At 48.0% G+C, this 17,802-nt stretch overlaps 1 protein-coding gene across 1 annotated transcript in view; it reads left to right on the plus strand.

Moving 5' to 3' along the window:
• Positions 1-17,802, plus strand: part of ENOSF1 (enolase superfamily member 1) — a 95,202-nt gene that overhangs the window by 16,484 nt on the left and 60,916 nt on the right. The window contains exons 4-5 of the mRNA XM_073631436.1: positions 1,712-1,798; positions 9,296-9,322. Coding sequence (XP_073487537.1) covers positions 1,712-1,798; positions 9,296-9,322 — 114 coding nt within the window. The remainder of the gene's footprint in view (positions 1-1,711; positions 1,799-9,295; positions 9,323-17,802) is intronic.

A 17,802-nucleotide genomic window follows, 5' to 3' on the forward strand; every position in this document is an offset into this window, starting at 1 on the left:
GAGTCCATTAGCCATTAGAAAGTCACACAAACATTTTCTAACAAATGTCTCTGAGTGTATGACCAACTTTATAATGATTCTGAAAGTATTCAGTGACAATACAGCTTGCAGTTATTTGGAAATATTGAAACATGAATTTCATATGTAAATTTTTGTTTATTACAGGTACTTGCATAACATCTACAATTTACTTAGCGCTCTGCATATACAGTATATTGTACAATCATATGAGTCCCTGCTCTCAAGGAGCTTACAATTTAGGTTCCCTAACTCACATTCATACTAGGGCCAATTAACCTAACAGCATCTCTTGGAGTGTGGGAAGAGACCCACACATGCAAACTCTAGGGGGGTAGTGCTGTGGTTGGGATTTGAACTGACTACCTTAGCACTGTTAGGTGGAGGTGCTAACCACTTAGCTATTCTAAACTACCAAGTTGCAACCAGTAATTCTAAATCAATGAAAACATGAAGGTAGACATTAAAAAAAATCCATGGAAAATGTTTAAAATGCAGAGAAATGCCTTTGCAGTAACCCCTTTAATTGAATGTGGTAGGAAGTTAGGAATTCTAGCAGAGGAAAGCAGTAACAAAAATACCTAAGTGCCAAATACAATTATATTTTAGAACAATTTCAACCAGAAGCGTTTACTGCAAAGAATATCATGAATCATAGTTATGAGGCCATTGGAAAATTTAGCCACCCATATTTCATTGCATTGAACTTTTGTTCTAGGTAATTTAATAGGCTGAGTCATCTAAGCTCTGACGTCACCATTTTTGGCTTTTCTCAATTTAATTTTTTTAAATCTAATTTGTTTAGCAATATGACTGACAGGACGCTTGTATAGGATTTTGTAAATAAAACCTCTGAAAACAAAACTTTTCCTGTATTATTAGGATGAATTCAGGTTTTGGCGTAGTGCATGCTAATACATTTTTATTATGCTAAATAAATATCGTACTTCAAATTAAAATCAACAGGTATGCGCTCTGGACCTCTGCAAACTAGAACTAGGCAACATCTGAAGAAAGAAACATAATTTCCCCATTTGCTTCAAACAGTAAAATGATAATCCAAATACATAGTTGAACAGCATTTACCTAACGTTTAAAACAAACTGAACGAATATGCATATAAATATACTGTATATCTGGTGAAATCTCAACCTGTAGTCCAAGTCTAAGCTCTGGTGCTTGGTAAGTACAGATTAACAGCAACTCCCCACTGTGGCTATATTTAAGTTGCTCCATCAACAATTAAGCTCATTGCACATGAGTGCAGTAAAGTAATGCAGTATTGTTATATGTGTGTTTGAAAGATAACTTGTCCCTCTTGCTGAGGACTGGGTGGCTAGGCAGGCTTCAATGATCTCCTTTGTAGATCCCAACAGGCTACTTTTCCACCAGTACCTTCCATCCAGAACCTTGCATCATTCAAAATCCATTCTTGAGTTTTAGTCAAGTAACTTTGCCTAGGCTGAGATGATGTCATCAGTCTACTGTAGGCAGGAGCAGGGCCTGTGCAAGGATTTTTGTCTACACAGGTGAAGGAGCTTTCCATTATATGGGCAACACTGACAGTTCTTTGTATAGGGTAGTGGTACTGTGATGAACGAATCCTCTAATATGCCAGGTCTTGTAGGTAATGTAACTGCATCAGAAATGCATCTTCTATGGGGCATAACGTTATTTTTTTGTTTGTTGTCAGATTGGACCAGAGAAGGGTGTAGTGCAGCTGGCAACTGCTGCAGTACTTAATGCAGTATGGGACCTATGGGCTAAAAAGGAAAGAAAGGTATTGTATATCTTGGTCATTTTAAATCTTGTGATAGTGTGCTTTAAGGCTCAGTTCTCTTTTATATTGAAATGGTCTATGCAGTCAAGGGACCCAGTACTTTTTAAAAATATTGTGCCCTTTACAAAATTAGTCCTTCATTTTTAATGCCATACCTGTAGGCCAAGCTTGGCTTCCCCACAGCCCAGCTGAAAAACTAGCATTGGGAGCAATCTGCCTCATCCTGTTCACGACTGAGATGTACTGTACATAAGGCATGCCTCCAGCATCACAGGAGTAAGCACTCTCCCTCTTTCAAGACCTGCGCATGCACAGTCCACTGTCTCAGCCTATGTTAAGAGGGGGACAGAGTGCGCTGCGCATGTGTCAAATTGTGAACAAGCACTCGTTTGTGTCATCCTGGGAGCATGCTCAACAGTCAGAGCATCCTAGCTTCTATGCTGGGTCATGGTGGACCTGACAGGCTGAGGGGAAGCAGAGATTAGCATACAGGTATGTCAAGTAAACTAAGCTGTTTTTTTTAAAGCCGGACAATGGTTTTTACACTACTGGGGCCCTTGAGTACATTTTTTTAACCACTTGCCAACCAGCTGCCGCAGTTTTACTGCGGTAGAATGGCACGGCTTGGCAAAACAACATTATGTAATGTCGCTTTGCCCTGTGGCCACCTGGGGCACGCACGCGCCCGCTGCTCGCCCCCGGAGCCGATGCGAGTGCCCAGCAGTTGCGATCTCCACCGTGCTCCAGCAATCACTGGGTACACACCGAGAACCGTGATTTGTGTGTGTAAACCAAAAATGTGTCTGATGTATCCGCCATAATGTCGCAGTCCCAATAAAAATCGCAGATCGCAGATTGATTTCTAGTAAAAAAAATGAATAATAAAAATGCCATAAAACTATCCCCTATTTTGTAGATGCTGTAACTTTTGCGCAAACCAATCAATATATGCTTATTGCGATTTTTTTTTTTACCAAAAATATGTAAAAGAATACATATCGGCCTAAACTGAGGAAAAAAATAGGATTTTTTACTTACCGTGAAATCTGTTTCTCTGAGTTCATTGACAGACACAGCCTTCTTTATTCAGAACAGTAGGGTTATATCATCTCCGCAAGAGTAGGACTAGGCAGAACAAAAAAAAACCCTGGCTATGCCCATGGGCTGTCCTCTGTCAGTATATCACCCCCTTCCTGCTCTAGGTATTCAGTTTAGTAGCAAGCAGCAATAGAAGTATCCAAAAAACTCCATAGAGGGGTGGGTGCTGTGTCTGTCAATGAACTCAGAGAAACGGATTTTACGGTAAGTAAAAAATCCTATTTTCTCATTCGTTCATTGACAGACACAGCCTTCTTTATTCAGAAAGGTAGGGATGTCCCAAAGCAGTGCCGAACATGAGGGGTGGGACAGCGAAAAATCCCAAGGCTAACCCAAAAGCCAACCAGGTAACAGGAGCTTCACACAGGACAAGCTGGAACCCAACATGAACGATACCCCTTCAAGAGGGATTAGACCCTCTTAACAGCAGCCTGCAAAAAACTTGCAGCCAAAAAAAGGCATCCACAGATGCCAAACCATCCATTTCGTAGAAACTTGTAAAAAACGTGCCACGAACGCTTGAAGACAGAAGGCCCAAGACACACTAGGTGCCTGAGAAGAATGCGCCGTAATAGGGAAAGCAGGAACCTGATTCCTTACAGAATAGCCCAGAGTCATCATCTGTCTGATCCATCCAGAAGAAGGTCACAGAAGAAACAGACAGCCCCTTTCTTGGCCTGTCCGTGAGTACAGAGAGCCTGACCTACAAAAGACTCAGTGGCTGGCAAATACAACCGAATCCCCCAAACCACATCCCAGGCAGATAAGGCAAATTCCTTGGGATGTGTTGCCAGGGACACAAGAAAGGAAACACAATGTCCTTGTTCAAATGAAAACCCAGGGACGGAACTACAGAAAAGGGCGAAGCACCGCCTAAACCTGGGTAAGCTGAACGAGAAGATAACGCCACCATTTTCGACACCCTGTGAGCAGAGGTGGAGGCCACCTTCCGAGACAGAGTAAGCAGTGGAATCTCCCGATATTTTGAGAAAGGGAGAGAGAGCGGCTCCTGGAGAACCAAAAACACCAAGTTCAGATCCCAAGGTGGTAGAAGAAATCCACACTGGTGGAAACAGACGTCTAACCCCTTGAATAAAAGATACGCACCAGGGAGCGCGAGACCAGGGGACGCTGAAGACGACCACCCAGGCTGACACCTGGCCCTCGATAGTACTCGAGGCACATTCCTGCTCAACCCCCCATAAATGGGGGTCGGAATTCGAGCCACCTAGAAAGAACAAGGATGAATGCCCGGTGATTCACACCAGGATATATGCACTCTCCACATCTGGAAGTTAAAAGCTCCTAAAAGATGAACTCCCTAGCCATCAACAGTGTCGGAACTGCTGCACCTGGCTCAATACAGCCAGGCCGTTAAAACCAGTGACTCTTAGGCAGGAAGGAAGAACGGCCCTGGGACCATAGATCCTTCCTGAGAGGTAATCGACAAGGAACACCGGCGACCAGGCGCACCCGGTCGGCGTACCCAGACCGACTGGACCCATCCGGGGATAATAGAATGACCGTAACCCCCCACAGCCGCGATCCTGCGTAAAAGCCACAACAGAAGCTGGAGAGGAGGAAAGGAATAGAGAAACATCACTGGCCCAATGGGCCACCAGAGCAACCGTGACCTTACCAGAAACCTTGGTACCGTCCAGTTGAACCAGGACACCAAGAGAACTACCTCATGAGTGTCCCAGCGGGAACAAACCTGAAGAATACACGGCTTGGTGAAGGGCCCATCCGTGGTCCAACCCTCGCCAACTGAGGTATCCGCCTGTCAGCATTCCACTCCTAGAATACATACACCGGAAAAGGGCCGGACAAAACGTTCTGCCCACCGGGGAATACTGGCAACAGCCAGGGCCGCCACAGCCTATTTGACGCACCCTGGCGAAGGGCATAAATCATCGTGGTTGTCTTGTCCGTCTAGAACCGTACTGGGAGCCCCCGAAGTCGAACCGTCCATGATCCAGACCTAGCCTGATTGCTCCAAGTTCCAGGATATTACCTGGTAGTCCGAATTCCAACCCAAAGCAGAGCTCAGTCCCAGGACATCCTACCCGGACTGACTGGCATTGGTGGTCACCCTGTTTAATACAAGGGGAGAAAGGATTTATCCCGCCGAAGAACCGGAGCGCAAGCCATCAGACCAGGGAACCCTTGTTTCCTAACTCAGCCGAATCCATCATTCCTCCCCGAAGGAAGCTTGTATGGAACTGCGCAAATGGAATTGTTTCAAAAAGGTAGAAACTCTCAGACCCAACACCCACACGCAGGTCCACAGAGGGCCTACTTGCCCTTGACAGAAAAATAAAAAACGCAACATGTAACTTCTGGAGTTTGTCCAAGAGAAGAAAACACGCTGGCCAGAGCTGAAGCTCGGGCTCAGATAATCCGACGTTCTGGAAAGGCCCAAGCAATCTGCAGATAATATAGATGCCTACTGAAATCAGTCAAGGTCTGTATAGAAACTACATCGTTCCTCGGGGGTAGTCGAGGAGTGGCAGAAGAAGATCGTCCAGGTCAGCCAGGACCGCAAACCCCCACTGATGCAACCACGCCCAATCCAGGGCCAACACCTCGCTAATACACAAGGAGTGGTGGCCAGACTATGCGCTGATCATACGCCGCACCCACAGCAAAATGGAGGAAGTGCTGGAGTTGGGCACATAATGCGTAAACAAGCATTCGTGACGTCGATAGAAACCAGAAGGTCCCCATGATGAAGGGGTGCTACCGCCATACTAATGGACTCCATCCTGACTTTCTGTACCCACACAAGGCAGATCAGGGCCTTAAACTGTTCCCAACATGGGAACCGTGACAACCACACTCTGCAGCAATGGAGCTTGCACATCCCCCCCGCGGAGAACAGAAAGCGTACCAGCAGTAGACGCCCATTGGAAGTATTGACATCCATGGTAGCAACCAAAATACCTGTCTAAGCACCACTAAGGAGACTTTAGAAGCTCAGCAACCAGGGGAACTACGGCCAAGAGGCATAGCTGACAGACTGCAGTGGCCTAGACCAATAGGTCCGGCAATGCAGCAAAGGCAGAGGAATTCTCAAATGAGTACCTCCACAGCAAGCGTTTTTTTTTTTTTTAGAAACATAAATGCACTCTAGACCCTCCCAGTCTTCAAGGACAATTTTGTCAATATAAGAGGAAAAAGGGAACGCTGTCGCCGTATAAGACGGCTTATGAGGTATCGGCTCTCCGCCGCAGCCACCGCTGCATCCCCCATCTTGAAAGGTTCCTGCACAGATGCAATAAGTGCGATAACCAGTGCCCTACTGCAGTCATCCTCACTCCCTGACAAGATAGGGAGTGTGGCCACCACCCCGCAAGGTTGGCCACGTCCTCAGAGCCAGATAGGAGACAGAGGGGGGAGGGGAGGGCAGGGGTCCCATATACTAGGCTATATGTCTAAATGCTACCCCAAAAAACACAGGGGGAGGGGGCTACCAACTGAAACCCCCCGGTCCACGTATGGGATGTCGACCAAGGCCCGGCACAGGGGGCACCACTGAGGCCCCTCACAGGGGGCACAGACCAAGGCCCCCACAAAACAGAGCCCCTCACGGGGGCGCAGACTGGGGCCCCTCACAGGGGGTGCAGACCGGGGCCCCTCACAGGGGGTGCAGACCGGGGCCCCTCACAGGGGGTGCAGACCAGAAGCCCCTCACAGGGGGCGCAGACCGGGGGCCCCTCACAGGGGGTGCAGATGAGGGCCCCTCACAGGGGGCAAAAACCAGGGCCCCTTACAGGGGGCACAAACTGGGGCCCCTCACCGGGGGCACAAACCGGGGGCCCCTCACCGGTGGAGCAGACCGGGGGCCCCTCACAGGGGGTGCAGACTGAGGGCCCCTCACAGGGAGCAAAAACCAGGGCCCCTCACAGGGGGCGCAAACCGGGGCCCCTCACAGGGGCGCAAACCGGGGCCCCTCACCGGGGGCAAAAACCGGGGCCCCTCACCGGGGGCAAATACCGTGACCCCTCACAGGGGGCAAATACCGGGGGCCCTCACAGGGGGAAAAAAAACAGAGCCCCTCACAGGGGGCAAATACCGGTGCCCCTCACAGGGGGCACAGACCATGGCCCCTTACCGAGGGCACATTCCAGGGCCCCTCACAGGGGGCACATACCGGGGCCCCACACAGGGGGCACAGACCAGGGCTCCGCACTGGGGCACAGACCGGGGCCCCTCCTCAGGGGCACAGATCAGGGCCCCTTACAGGGGCGCCGATCCAGGAGGCCACAGAAGCCGTGGCCCAATAGGTAACAAAAAACGCGGCCCAGTAGGCTGCAAAAGCCGCAGGCTAAATTTTGACCGCGAGTGGACGGCCCACGGGGGGGGGGGGGGCTGGACCGCCTGACCAGACACCCAGTCGGTAGGCCACAAGGTGCGGTACGCCACAAAGCGGCGGCCTAAATTTTCGCCCGCCATTCGTGAGAGCGGTAGGCCGCAAAGCCATGGCATAAATTACGGCAACCACTCACCTCCCAGGCCCAACCACTAGATGCCCCCCCCCAGTAACAACCCGAAGGTGGAAAAGGGGGACATGTCCACAAAGCCGGGAGCCTGGGCCTCACCCAGGATGGGGGGGGAGGAAGGAAGGAGGGAGGGGGTGGAGGAGAACCCCGGAGGGACCGACCACCCCAGGGAGTACCCGTGCCCCACACCACTCTGGGGAAGGAGAGGAGGGGACCCCTTACTTACCTTTCCAGCGAAAAAGCGCAGGTAATGCTCCCAGGCAGATCCTCCTCGCCACTGAAGTGGGGGAGCTGTCGGCCATGAGGAATGCTGAGACACAGGCCGAGACCCGGTCATATGCGACCTTGCGAGACGTTTAACTCGCAGGGCCAGCCCCTGTCCAATGGGGCTGTGTCCCTAGCGCGTAGCTGTGGTCTGCGCGCGCTCGCTGGCCAGACTGGGGTGACCACCGGATCAAGTGTCCAGCCCGTTGCCCAGCCCGGCAGTTGATTGTAGATCTCACCGGAAAAAAATCCAGGAAAAAGAGAAAATATCAAACAACAAAAAAATTGCCAGGACAAGAGATCCCAGCAGGGAACTAGGTCCTTACTCCTGACTAGGCAGAAAAAAAAACTGAATACCTAGAGCAGGGGGGGTTATATACTGACGGAGGACAGCCCATGGGCGTAGCCAGGGGTTGTTTTTTTGTTCTGCCTAGTCCTACTCCTGCGGAGATGATATAACCCTACCGTTCTGAATAAAGAAGGCTGTGTCTGTCAATGAACAAATGAGAAAATAGTTTTTTATATATTTTTGGGGGATATTTATTATAGCAAAAAGTAAAAAATATTGTGTTTTTTTTTTTTTTTTAATTGTCGCTCTTTTTTTGTTTATAGCGCAAAAAATAAAAACCGCAGAGGTAATCAAATACCACCAAAAAAAAATCTCTATTTGTGGGAAAAAAAGGACGTCAATTTTGTTTGGGTGCAATGTGGCAATTGTCAGTTAAAGCGACGCAATGCCGAATCGCAAAAAGTGCTCTGGTCAGGAAGGGGTTAAAATCTTCCGGGGCTGAAGCGGTTAAACAGGTGAACTTAGCCTTTAAAATGCAACTAAAAGCAAAACTTTTTTTTTCAATTTTTTTGCCATCTGTGTCCCATTGGGGAGATTTCCTTTCACTTTCTGTCCCATATCTAAAACAGGAAGTGAGAGGAAATCCCCCAGAGTGAGGGGTATGTTACTGGGGTAACCAGAACTAGTGTCCCTATTGGAAGATTTCCCCTCTTTTAGTGTTCTGATGTCAACTTAAAATTTGGGATTTTCTTTTACTTTCACTTTCGATAATAACCGTAAACAAGACAAATAGACAAATAGAGGGAAGGAATCGCCCTAACGGGGGGGGGGGGGGGGCACAGACAGCAATAAAAACTGACAGGTGTTTTAATCACTCTACACAAAACTAAAAAAAAAAAAAAACGTTTTGCCTTTAGTTACACTTAAAATGATAAATCTTCATCAGTGACCAGTTTTCAATCGAGCTCAACCGAGCAAGCTACAATGTTGCATATGGCAAATGTTTATTGGCAACATAAAGATTTTATTTAAAATATAAAATAAAGATATTAACTTCCAATTTACATATATGTCATATATACGGACACCTTTTAGGTGTATAAATACATAAATACAGCAAGGAAAAACTTGGCTACCCTCTTTTACAAAGCTGAAAATGTCAGTTTGCAGAGTGAAGCAGTTCCGTTGCACAATTACACAACAGGTAGCAAAGCAAATGTCTCTGATTTTGCTACAAATACAAGTTATTAAAAATAAATGAATGGAGAAAAAAGGCAATAAATATTAGCAACAATATATTATTACTCCTTATATAATGATTTTTGTTTGTTTTTTGTATTTTAGCCCCTCTGGAAGTTGCTGGTTGACATGGTAAGGTTTTATGTAAAGCCATTCTCCAGACAAATTGTTAGATACAGTTTTTGTGATTCTGTATAGCCGGTGTTATGATCTAGGCACCCCTGTCAGACATTATAGGTATTTCCTTTACTTTACTACTGTAGACAGAACTGCAGTTAAGCAGTTCAGCTTGGTCCAGGGCTAATAAGACTGACTGGACAATGAAGGAGCTGTTGTGGACAGTGACAGGACAGTGTGCTGATATTCCCTGAATGCTTCTATGCAAGGGACTACAAGAGGCTAATAGCAAAACACATTTGGGTACTTATGATGATACATACAGATACAGTTAATAATTATTGACTACTTAACTAGATTACATTTGTATTATCTGCTTGAAGTTCAGTTTTAATCAGTCCATGGGAAAGCTAACCCACACCAGACTCATGAACTGCATTTTCCTCTGAGAAAAACCTTAGATGGAAGCTTTCATTCTCTGCCTCCTAAAATGTATAATTGTTCTAATGCAAAGCAGTTCAACATATACATCTTTACTGGGAATAATGGCACTGCCTTTGAACTGGGATATTTTAGTCTTAAAGCAAAACTTTAATAAAAAAAAAAAAAAACAGCCCATTAAAAGACAAAATAAAATTATTTTGTAGCAATACTCACCTTCAGTCAAGAACTGTAGTAAAAAGAACAAGGTGTGCCAAACTAAATGCAGTATATATAAAAAAGTAATTTATTAAATTATCAGCAAATTGGCTAATCACATAATGTCTGTGAGAAACAGGCATACAAGTGCAAAAGATGTCTGTGGCCACAGGGGGAGTCCAGGGACTGTATCCAGAGGGGTGTCCCAGCGGGCTGCAGTGATGTGACAACAAGGAGATGGATAGAGCCGGCCTGGTTTCTGCTTTGCGGCGTACAAACCAGCGTGGAACACATTAGGGAAGGTCCAGAAACCAGAAGTGACTTTGGGACATGTCAGATGACGCGTTTCAAAGCTTCCGTTTTTTCTTCAGATCTAATTAGTTCCTGGAGTAGGGATGGGCGAACGGTTCGGCCCGAGCATAAGTTCGAGCTGAACTTTCGTTGTTCGGGCGTTCGGTAAACAGCCGAACAAACAGGACGTGCGACCGTTTGTTTGGTCCCCCGAACTGACCACAATGCATTGCGACGCTGAACAGTGCATTGCAAGTTCTGATTGGCTGAAGCAGTGAAAGCTTCAGCCAATCAGGGCACTGAGCACTGTCAGAGTCATGATTGGACACTGTCATCATGACTTTATCCAATCATGGCTCATTCCCGCCTCACAGTATAAAAGTATTCTTTCAATGGCAGCCATTTTCAGTGTGATTTTGGCGTGGAGAGAGATCGAACAGGGCTCTGTTGAGTGCTATTAGTTTGTGTGCTATACTGTGCTATTTTGCTTCAATTGTCAGTGTAGAATATTAGTTTAGTGTCAGTCTAGGGATAGTGTGAGTCAGGGCTAATCCTAGGGTCACAGACGCCTGGGTGCAGAAATATTTCTGGTGCCCCCACGTGGGCGTTGTCATCTTACCAACTCCTCCCCTTTACAAATGTTACTATGGCAACGACTCAAACACAGAGATGCTCCCCTAAGAAGTCTTCGTTACCCTAAGATCCTCCTATGATCTTTTAACAATAAAGAAAATACAGGAAGAGCATACACTAATGATACCTGGAGGGGAGTCTCTCTGATGCACACAGAGAGGGCTTCTGTTAGAGAGTCTGTTAGAAAGAGCCCCTAGACATAGTACAGGAGATGGTCAGAGATTGTACACATGATACAGGAGACGGTCAGAGACTGCAATCATAGTACAGGAGATGGTCAGAGACTGCAGACATAATACAGAAGATGGTCAGAGACTGCAGACATGTTACAAGAGATGGTCAGACTGCAGACATGGTACAGGAGATGGTCAGAGACTGCAGACATACTACAGGAGATGGTCCGAGACTGCAGACATACTACAGGAGATGGTCAGAGACTGCAGACATATTACAAGAGATGGTCAGAGACTGCAGACATGTTACAAGAGATGGTCAGAGACTGCAGACATAGTACAGGAGATGGTCAGAGAATGCGGACATAGTACAAGAGAAGGTCAGAGACTGGAGATATGATACAGGAGATGGTCAGACTGCAGACTCAGTACAGGAGATGGTCAGAGACTGCAGACATAGTACAGGAGACGGTCAGAGACTGCAGACATGATACAAGAGATGGTCAGAGACTGCAGACATAAAACAGGAGATGGTTAGAGACTGCAGACATAGTACAGGAGACGGTCAGAGACTGCAGACATGTTACAAGAGATGGTCAGAGACTGCAGACATGGTACAGGAGATGGTCAGAGACTGCAGACATACTACAGGAGATGGTCAGAGACTGCAGACATAATACAAGAGATGATCAGAGACTGCAGACATGTTACAAGAGATGGTCAGAGACTGCAGACATGTTACAAGAGATGGTCAGAGACTGCAGACATAGTACAGGAGATGGTCAGAGAATGCGGACATAGTACAGGAGAAGGTCAGAGACTGGAGATATGATACAGGAGATGGTCAGAGACTGCAGACTTAGTACAGGAGATGGTCAGAGACTGCAGACTTAGTACAGGAGATGGTCAGAGACTGCAGACATAGTACAGGAGATGGTCAGAGACTGCAGACATGATACAAGAGATGGTCAGAGACTGCAGACATAAAACAGGAGATGGTTAGAGACTGCAGACATAATACAAGAGATGGTCAGCGACTGCAGACATGTTACAAGAGATGGTCAGAGACTGCAGTCCCCATGGACGTTAGTAGATAATGGCCGATCGGCCCTCTCACCTGACCCAGCGATACAGCAACAATGGTTCCTCTGATCAGGAGTCTGCTTACTCTGAATTGCCTGTGGCGACTCCGCTGGGTAGCACCCAGATCTGTATTCTGGCAATGACTCCATTCCTTTCTCCACCAGGGATGGCGCTAGGCTGTGTGGCTTTCCCTCTGGTGGCGCAGGGCAGGGGGGTTCTTTCTCTGATGGTGTTCCCTCAGCACTGTCCTCCGCCTCTGGAGTCCTGGGTGTACTTCCCTGAAAGCTTTCCCGGGCTCCTGGCTCTCTCTCTCTCCCATTCAGCTGAGCATGCTGTGTGGGCTGCAGTTTCCGTGTTACAGTTGAGCTGCCTCGGGACTACATGTCCCACAATCCTCTTCTTTGCTCCTTTCTTTTTCTTCCTTGGCCGATATGAAGGCGGGGGGAGAAACATAGTGAGCCGCTCACTAGTACAGCAGCACGCGCGAAGAGGAGAGGGAGAGGGAGATGGGTGTCACCCAGTGCGGTAAAACATGGTATCACCCCCCTCCACCAACTTTAGTCGCCCCTCAGTACAGACCCCCCTCCACTAAGTATAGACCCCCCCCTCCGTCAGTGCAGACCCCCCACTAAGTATTAACCCCTCCCTCAGTACAGACCCCCCATCAGTATACACCCCCCAGGACAAAACACCCCCCTCAGGACAAACCAACCCCCCTACATTAGTACAGAACCACCCCCCCTCCATTAGTACAGACCCCCCTCTGAACAAACCACCCCCTCCATTAGTACAGACCCCCCCAAAACAAACCACCCCCCTCCATTAGTACAGACCCCCCAGAACAAACCACCACCCTCTATTAGTACAGACCCCCCGGACAAACCACCCCCCTCCATTAGTACAGACCCCCCAGGACAAACCACCCCCCTCCATTAGTACAGACCCCCCTGGACAAACCACCCCCCTCCATTAGTACAGACCCCCCCAGGACAAACCACCCTTCCTCCATTAGTACAGACCCCCCCCTGGACAAACCACCCCCCTCCATTAGTACAGACCCCCCCAGGACAAACCACCCCCCTCCATTAGTACAGACCCCCCCAGGACAAACCACCCCCCCTCCATTAGTACAGACCCCCCTGGACAAACCACCCCCCCTTCCATTAGTACAGACCCCCCCAAGACAAACCACCCCCCTTCATTAGTACAAACCCCCAGAACAAACCACCCCCTCCATTAGTACAGACCCCCCAGGACAAACCACCCCCCTCCATTAGTACAGACCCCCCCAGGACAAACCACCCCCCTACATTAGTACAGACCCCCCCAGAACAAACCACCCCCCCATTAGTACAGACCCCCCCGGACAAACCACCCCTCTCCATTAGTACAGACCCCCCAGGACAAACCACCCCCCTCCATTAGTACAGACCCCCCAGGACAAGCCTCCCCCCCTTCCATTAGTATAGACCCCCCTGGACAAACCACCCCCCTACATTAGCACAGACCCTCTAGGACAAACCACCCCCTCTTCATTAGTACAGACCCCCCCAGAAGAAAACACCCCCCTCCATTAGTACAGACCCCCCAGGACAAACCACCCCCCCTCCATTAGTACAGACCCCCCCAGGACAAACCACCCCCCCTCCATTAATACAGACCCCCAGGACAAACTCCCCCCATCCATTAGTACAGACCCCCCAGGACAAACCCCCCCTGCACTCTGGCACTTCAGCGCCCCCACCTCTGTGGCGCCCGGGTGCACTGCACCCCGTGCACTCCGGCCAGGATCGGCCCTGGTGTGAGTGTAGTGAGGGGGACCATTATTCAGCTTTGCATAGTGTGCAGCTAGAGTAGGGACAGCTCAGATAGTTTCACTGTAGTGTAGTGAGACCGTGTCATTCATACATACATTAGTGTAGAGTAGAGACAGCTCATATAGTTTCAGTGTAGTGTAGTGAGAGAGTGTCAATAATCTTAACATTAGTGTATAACTAGAGTAGGGACAGTTCAGATAGCATCAGTGTCGTGACGGTTAAACACTGTCTATTTGATTGCATTACTGCGAGTTTAACTCCATTTACTTCTGTGTGCGTTACTGCCAGTTTAACGCCATTTACTTCTGTGTGCATTACTGCCAGTTTAACACCATTTACTTCTGTGTGCATTACTGCCAGTTTAATGCCAAATAGTTTAGCGTGCGTTACTGCCAGTTTAACACCATATAGTTCTGTGTACGTTACTGCCAGTTTAACGCCATATAGTTTTGCGTGTGTTACTGCCAGTTTAACGCCATATAGTTTTGCGTGCGTTACTGCCAGTTTAACGCCATATAGTTTTGCGTGCGTTACTGCCAGTTTAATGCCATATAGTTCTGTGTGCATTACTGCCAGTTTAACGCCATATAGTTTTGTGTGCATTACTGCCAGTTTAACACCATATAGTTCTGTGCGTCACTGTTCATTTGGCGCATTATATTGCAGTATATTATAGTGTATCCGTGGAGTGTGTCTGTGTAGTGTGAGTACTCAAATTAAAGTGCACCAAACACCTCTTTACATTGATTAAAGTGCATCTACGTACAGATTTCAACTTATTCTTTACATTTGCTTATAAGCACCGCTTATATAATGAGAGGCAGATGTTCCCTTGGCACTGTAAGGGGGCCAGCAACAAATGTGTCCACAGGCAAAAGTGGACGTTTGGTCAGTCCTTAGGCAGGGCATTATTTCCTCTGTTTAGTGAGTTTGCCTGTGCTATCCAGCCACAGCATGCAGAGGAGGTGGTGAACTGTCTTACTAAACCTTTCTCATCCTCCTCATCCTCTGTCACGCAAGCAGAGACAAGTGTGAAGTCCCCTGCAGTTGCCAAAGTGGATAAACCTGCCTCCTTGTCCACATCAGCCATTGAGGAGTCAGCTGAGTTATTTGACCACAGCATGAGCCACTTACCCCTTGATGATGCCCAGCCATTACTGGATTCAGATGCTGGTTCTGAGGTTGAGGATGACAGGAACATGAGTCTAGAGAGAGGGAGGAACACTGATAGACAAATTGGCATTCATGTTCCCCAAGCCGCAGCGTATTGCCAAGTTGTCTCCAGTGGTAATGATGAAGATGGAGGAGATGGAGATGATGATGATGATGATGAGGTCACTGATGCGACTTGGTGTGGGTGTCAGATAGAGCAGAGGAGGAAACTGAAGGTGAGGCGGCACAACCCCAAGGAGGCCGACATCAAGAGAGTAGAGAGCAGCCACCATATTCCATCACTTACTGCAGCTATCTCCCAGCCCACTCCCCAAAGCTCAGCTGTCTGGCCCTTTTTCAGCACATCTGCAGCAGATCGCACTGTTGCTATCTGCAAACTGTGTCTCAGGCACATCAAACATGGCAAAACACCAACCATTTGGGTACCACATGCTTAACAAGGCATTTAACGTCCAACCACTCAGCCCATTGGCAAGAGCACCTAAAAGCCACACAAATCTGTCCCTCCTCTTCCTTCTCCTCCTTACTTACTTCAGTCTGCCCCTGCGATACCGAGTCATTACCTCTCAGCAGCCTCCACTGACAGGGATGATGATATAGCACAGGGTGTCCCAGGTCCTAGCAGCACATCTGTCAGCAGCACACCACCAGCTGTAGACTGTAGCCGGCAAATTACTCTACCCCATCTGCTGCAGCAGGGAAAAAAAATACAGTCCCTGCCACCCACATGCCCAGCGTCTGAATGCAAGCTTGTCAAAGCTGTTGGCTGTCCAATTCTGCCTTTCAGCCTGGTGGATTCTGCCCCCTTCCGTGAATTCACACAATGTGCTGTACCACAATAGCAGGTTCCCATCGCTACTATTTTTCACGTAAGGCTGTTCCATCTCTCTACCATCACGTGAAAGGGAATGTTCTGGCATCGTTGGGCAGGGCAGTCAGCCATAAAATCCACCTTACTGCTGACACGTGGTCCAGCAAGCATGGGCAGGGACGATATGTTTGGTTCACAGCACACTGGGTAACGCTGCTTGCAACTCGAAAGGATGCAGGACAGGGCTCGGTGCTGCAGTTGTTGTGCCCCCACGTCTCCATACAGCTGGTGGTGATGATGCCAGACCTGTGAGCTCTACCCCCTCCTCCTCCGCCACCTCCATGCCCTCCTCTGCAGAATTGTCCTATGAACATCAGGTACCCCCTAAGCGTTCAATGGGCTATTCCCAGAGATAGGCTATAAAGTGCCATGCAGTGCTTCAGCTGGTGTGTTTAGGGGACAGGAACCACACCGGAGCAGAGATTCTTGCAGCTCTGCAGGGACAGGCCCAGAAGTGGTTCACACCACGCCAGCTGGAGCCAGGAATGGTGGTGTGCGATAATGACTCAAACCTCCTGTCAGCCCTTAGACAGGGAAAGTTGACACATGTGCCATGCCTGGCACATGTCCTCAATTTGGTGGCAGAGTTTCCTAAGTACGTACCCAGGGTTGCAAGATGTACTAAAGCAGGCCAGAAGAGTCTGTAGACATTTCAGGCGGTCACACACAGGCAGTGCTTGATTGGCTGACATTCAGCGGGAATTCCACCTGCCCCTATACCACCTGATTTGTAACATGCCCACCAGGTGGAACTCAACTTTGGGAATGCCTTAGCGACTATACATGCAGCAGAGGGCCTTCAACGAGTACCTGTGCCAGTACGGCACGACGACAGGCACAGGCCGTCTCGACTTTTTTTCCCCACATCAATGGCTGATCATTAAGGATTCATGCACTGTATTGTCACCATTTGAGGAGGCCACAAGGATGGTGATCAGTGATAGTGAATGCATTAGTGACACAATCCCTGTTGTTTTCCTGCTGGAGCAGACTCTGCGTGGCATTATGGACAGGGCACTGGAGACAGAGCAGTAGGAGGAAGAGGAGGACTTCCTTTCCTCTCAAAGCCCACTTTATCCAGACACCATCATTCCTATGTCACAGAACACACAAGAGGAGAGAGGGGAGGAGGATTAGGAGGAGGATTCTGGCACTTTCATAGGCTTCGAAGAAGAGGAAGACATGCGTCAATCTGTAAGCGATGGCTTTCCAACCCCAGGACCCTTGGGAGTAGTACGTGGCTGGGAGGAGGAAGTTCCAGATGCCATCATTCTGAGTGAGCCCGATGAGTCTGCCTCTGAAGCCTCAGCAAATTTGAAGCACATGGGCAACTTCATGCTTCAAAGCCTGCGAAAGGACCCAAGAATACGCGGCATAAAGGAGAAGGATGACTACTGGTTGGCAACCCTCCTTGACCACTGTTATGAATGTTTTTGGTATAGGTTTTATGGGCACAATTAACACCCAAAGACCAATTTTTCAGTACCTGTTTGACAGGTACATATAATTGTAATATTTTACAGCAAAGCCATTTCTTTCTTTCATCAAGAGTACCTCAATGGTTATGGTTGCACAGTACACAATTTAAGTCAGTTAGTGTTCAAGTATGTAAAAAAAAAAAATTGAACCTACAGCATAAGACGTTGCAATATACATAACTGTGCAGAACTCACATCGTTTTTCATTATCAGTATTGAGTCATATTGATAAAACATGAGAAAGAACAAAGAGAAAAAGAAAAAAGTACACAAAAATCAACCAGTGTAGTTCTTATAAACCTTCATAACACTACAGTATATTTAGTTAATACGATTC

The sequence above is a fragment of the Aquarana catesbeiana genome, linkage group LG05, assembly GCF_042186555.1.
Source record: "Aquarana catesbeiana isolate 2022-GZ linkage group LG05, ASM4218655v1, whole genome shotgun sequence".
NCBI classification, from domain to species: domain Eukaryota; kingdom Metazoa; phylum Chordata; class Amphibia; order Anura; family Ranidae; genus Aquarana; species Aquarana catesbeiana.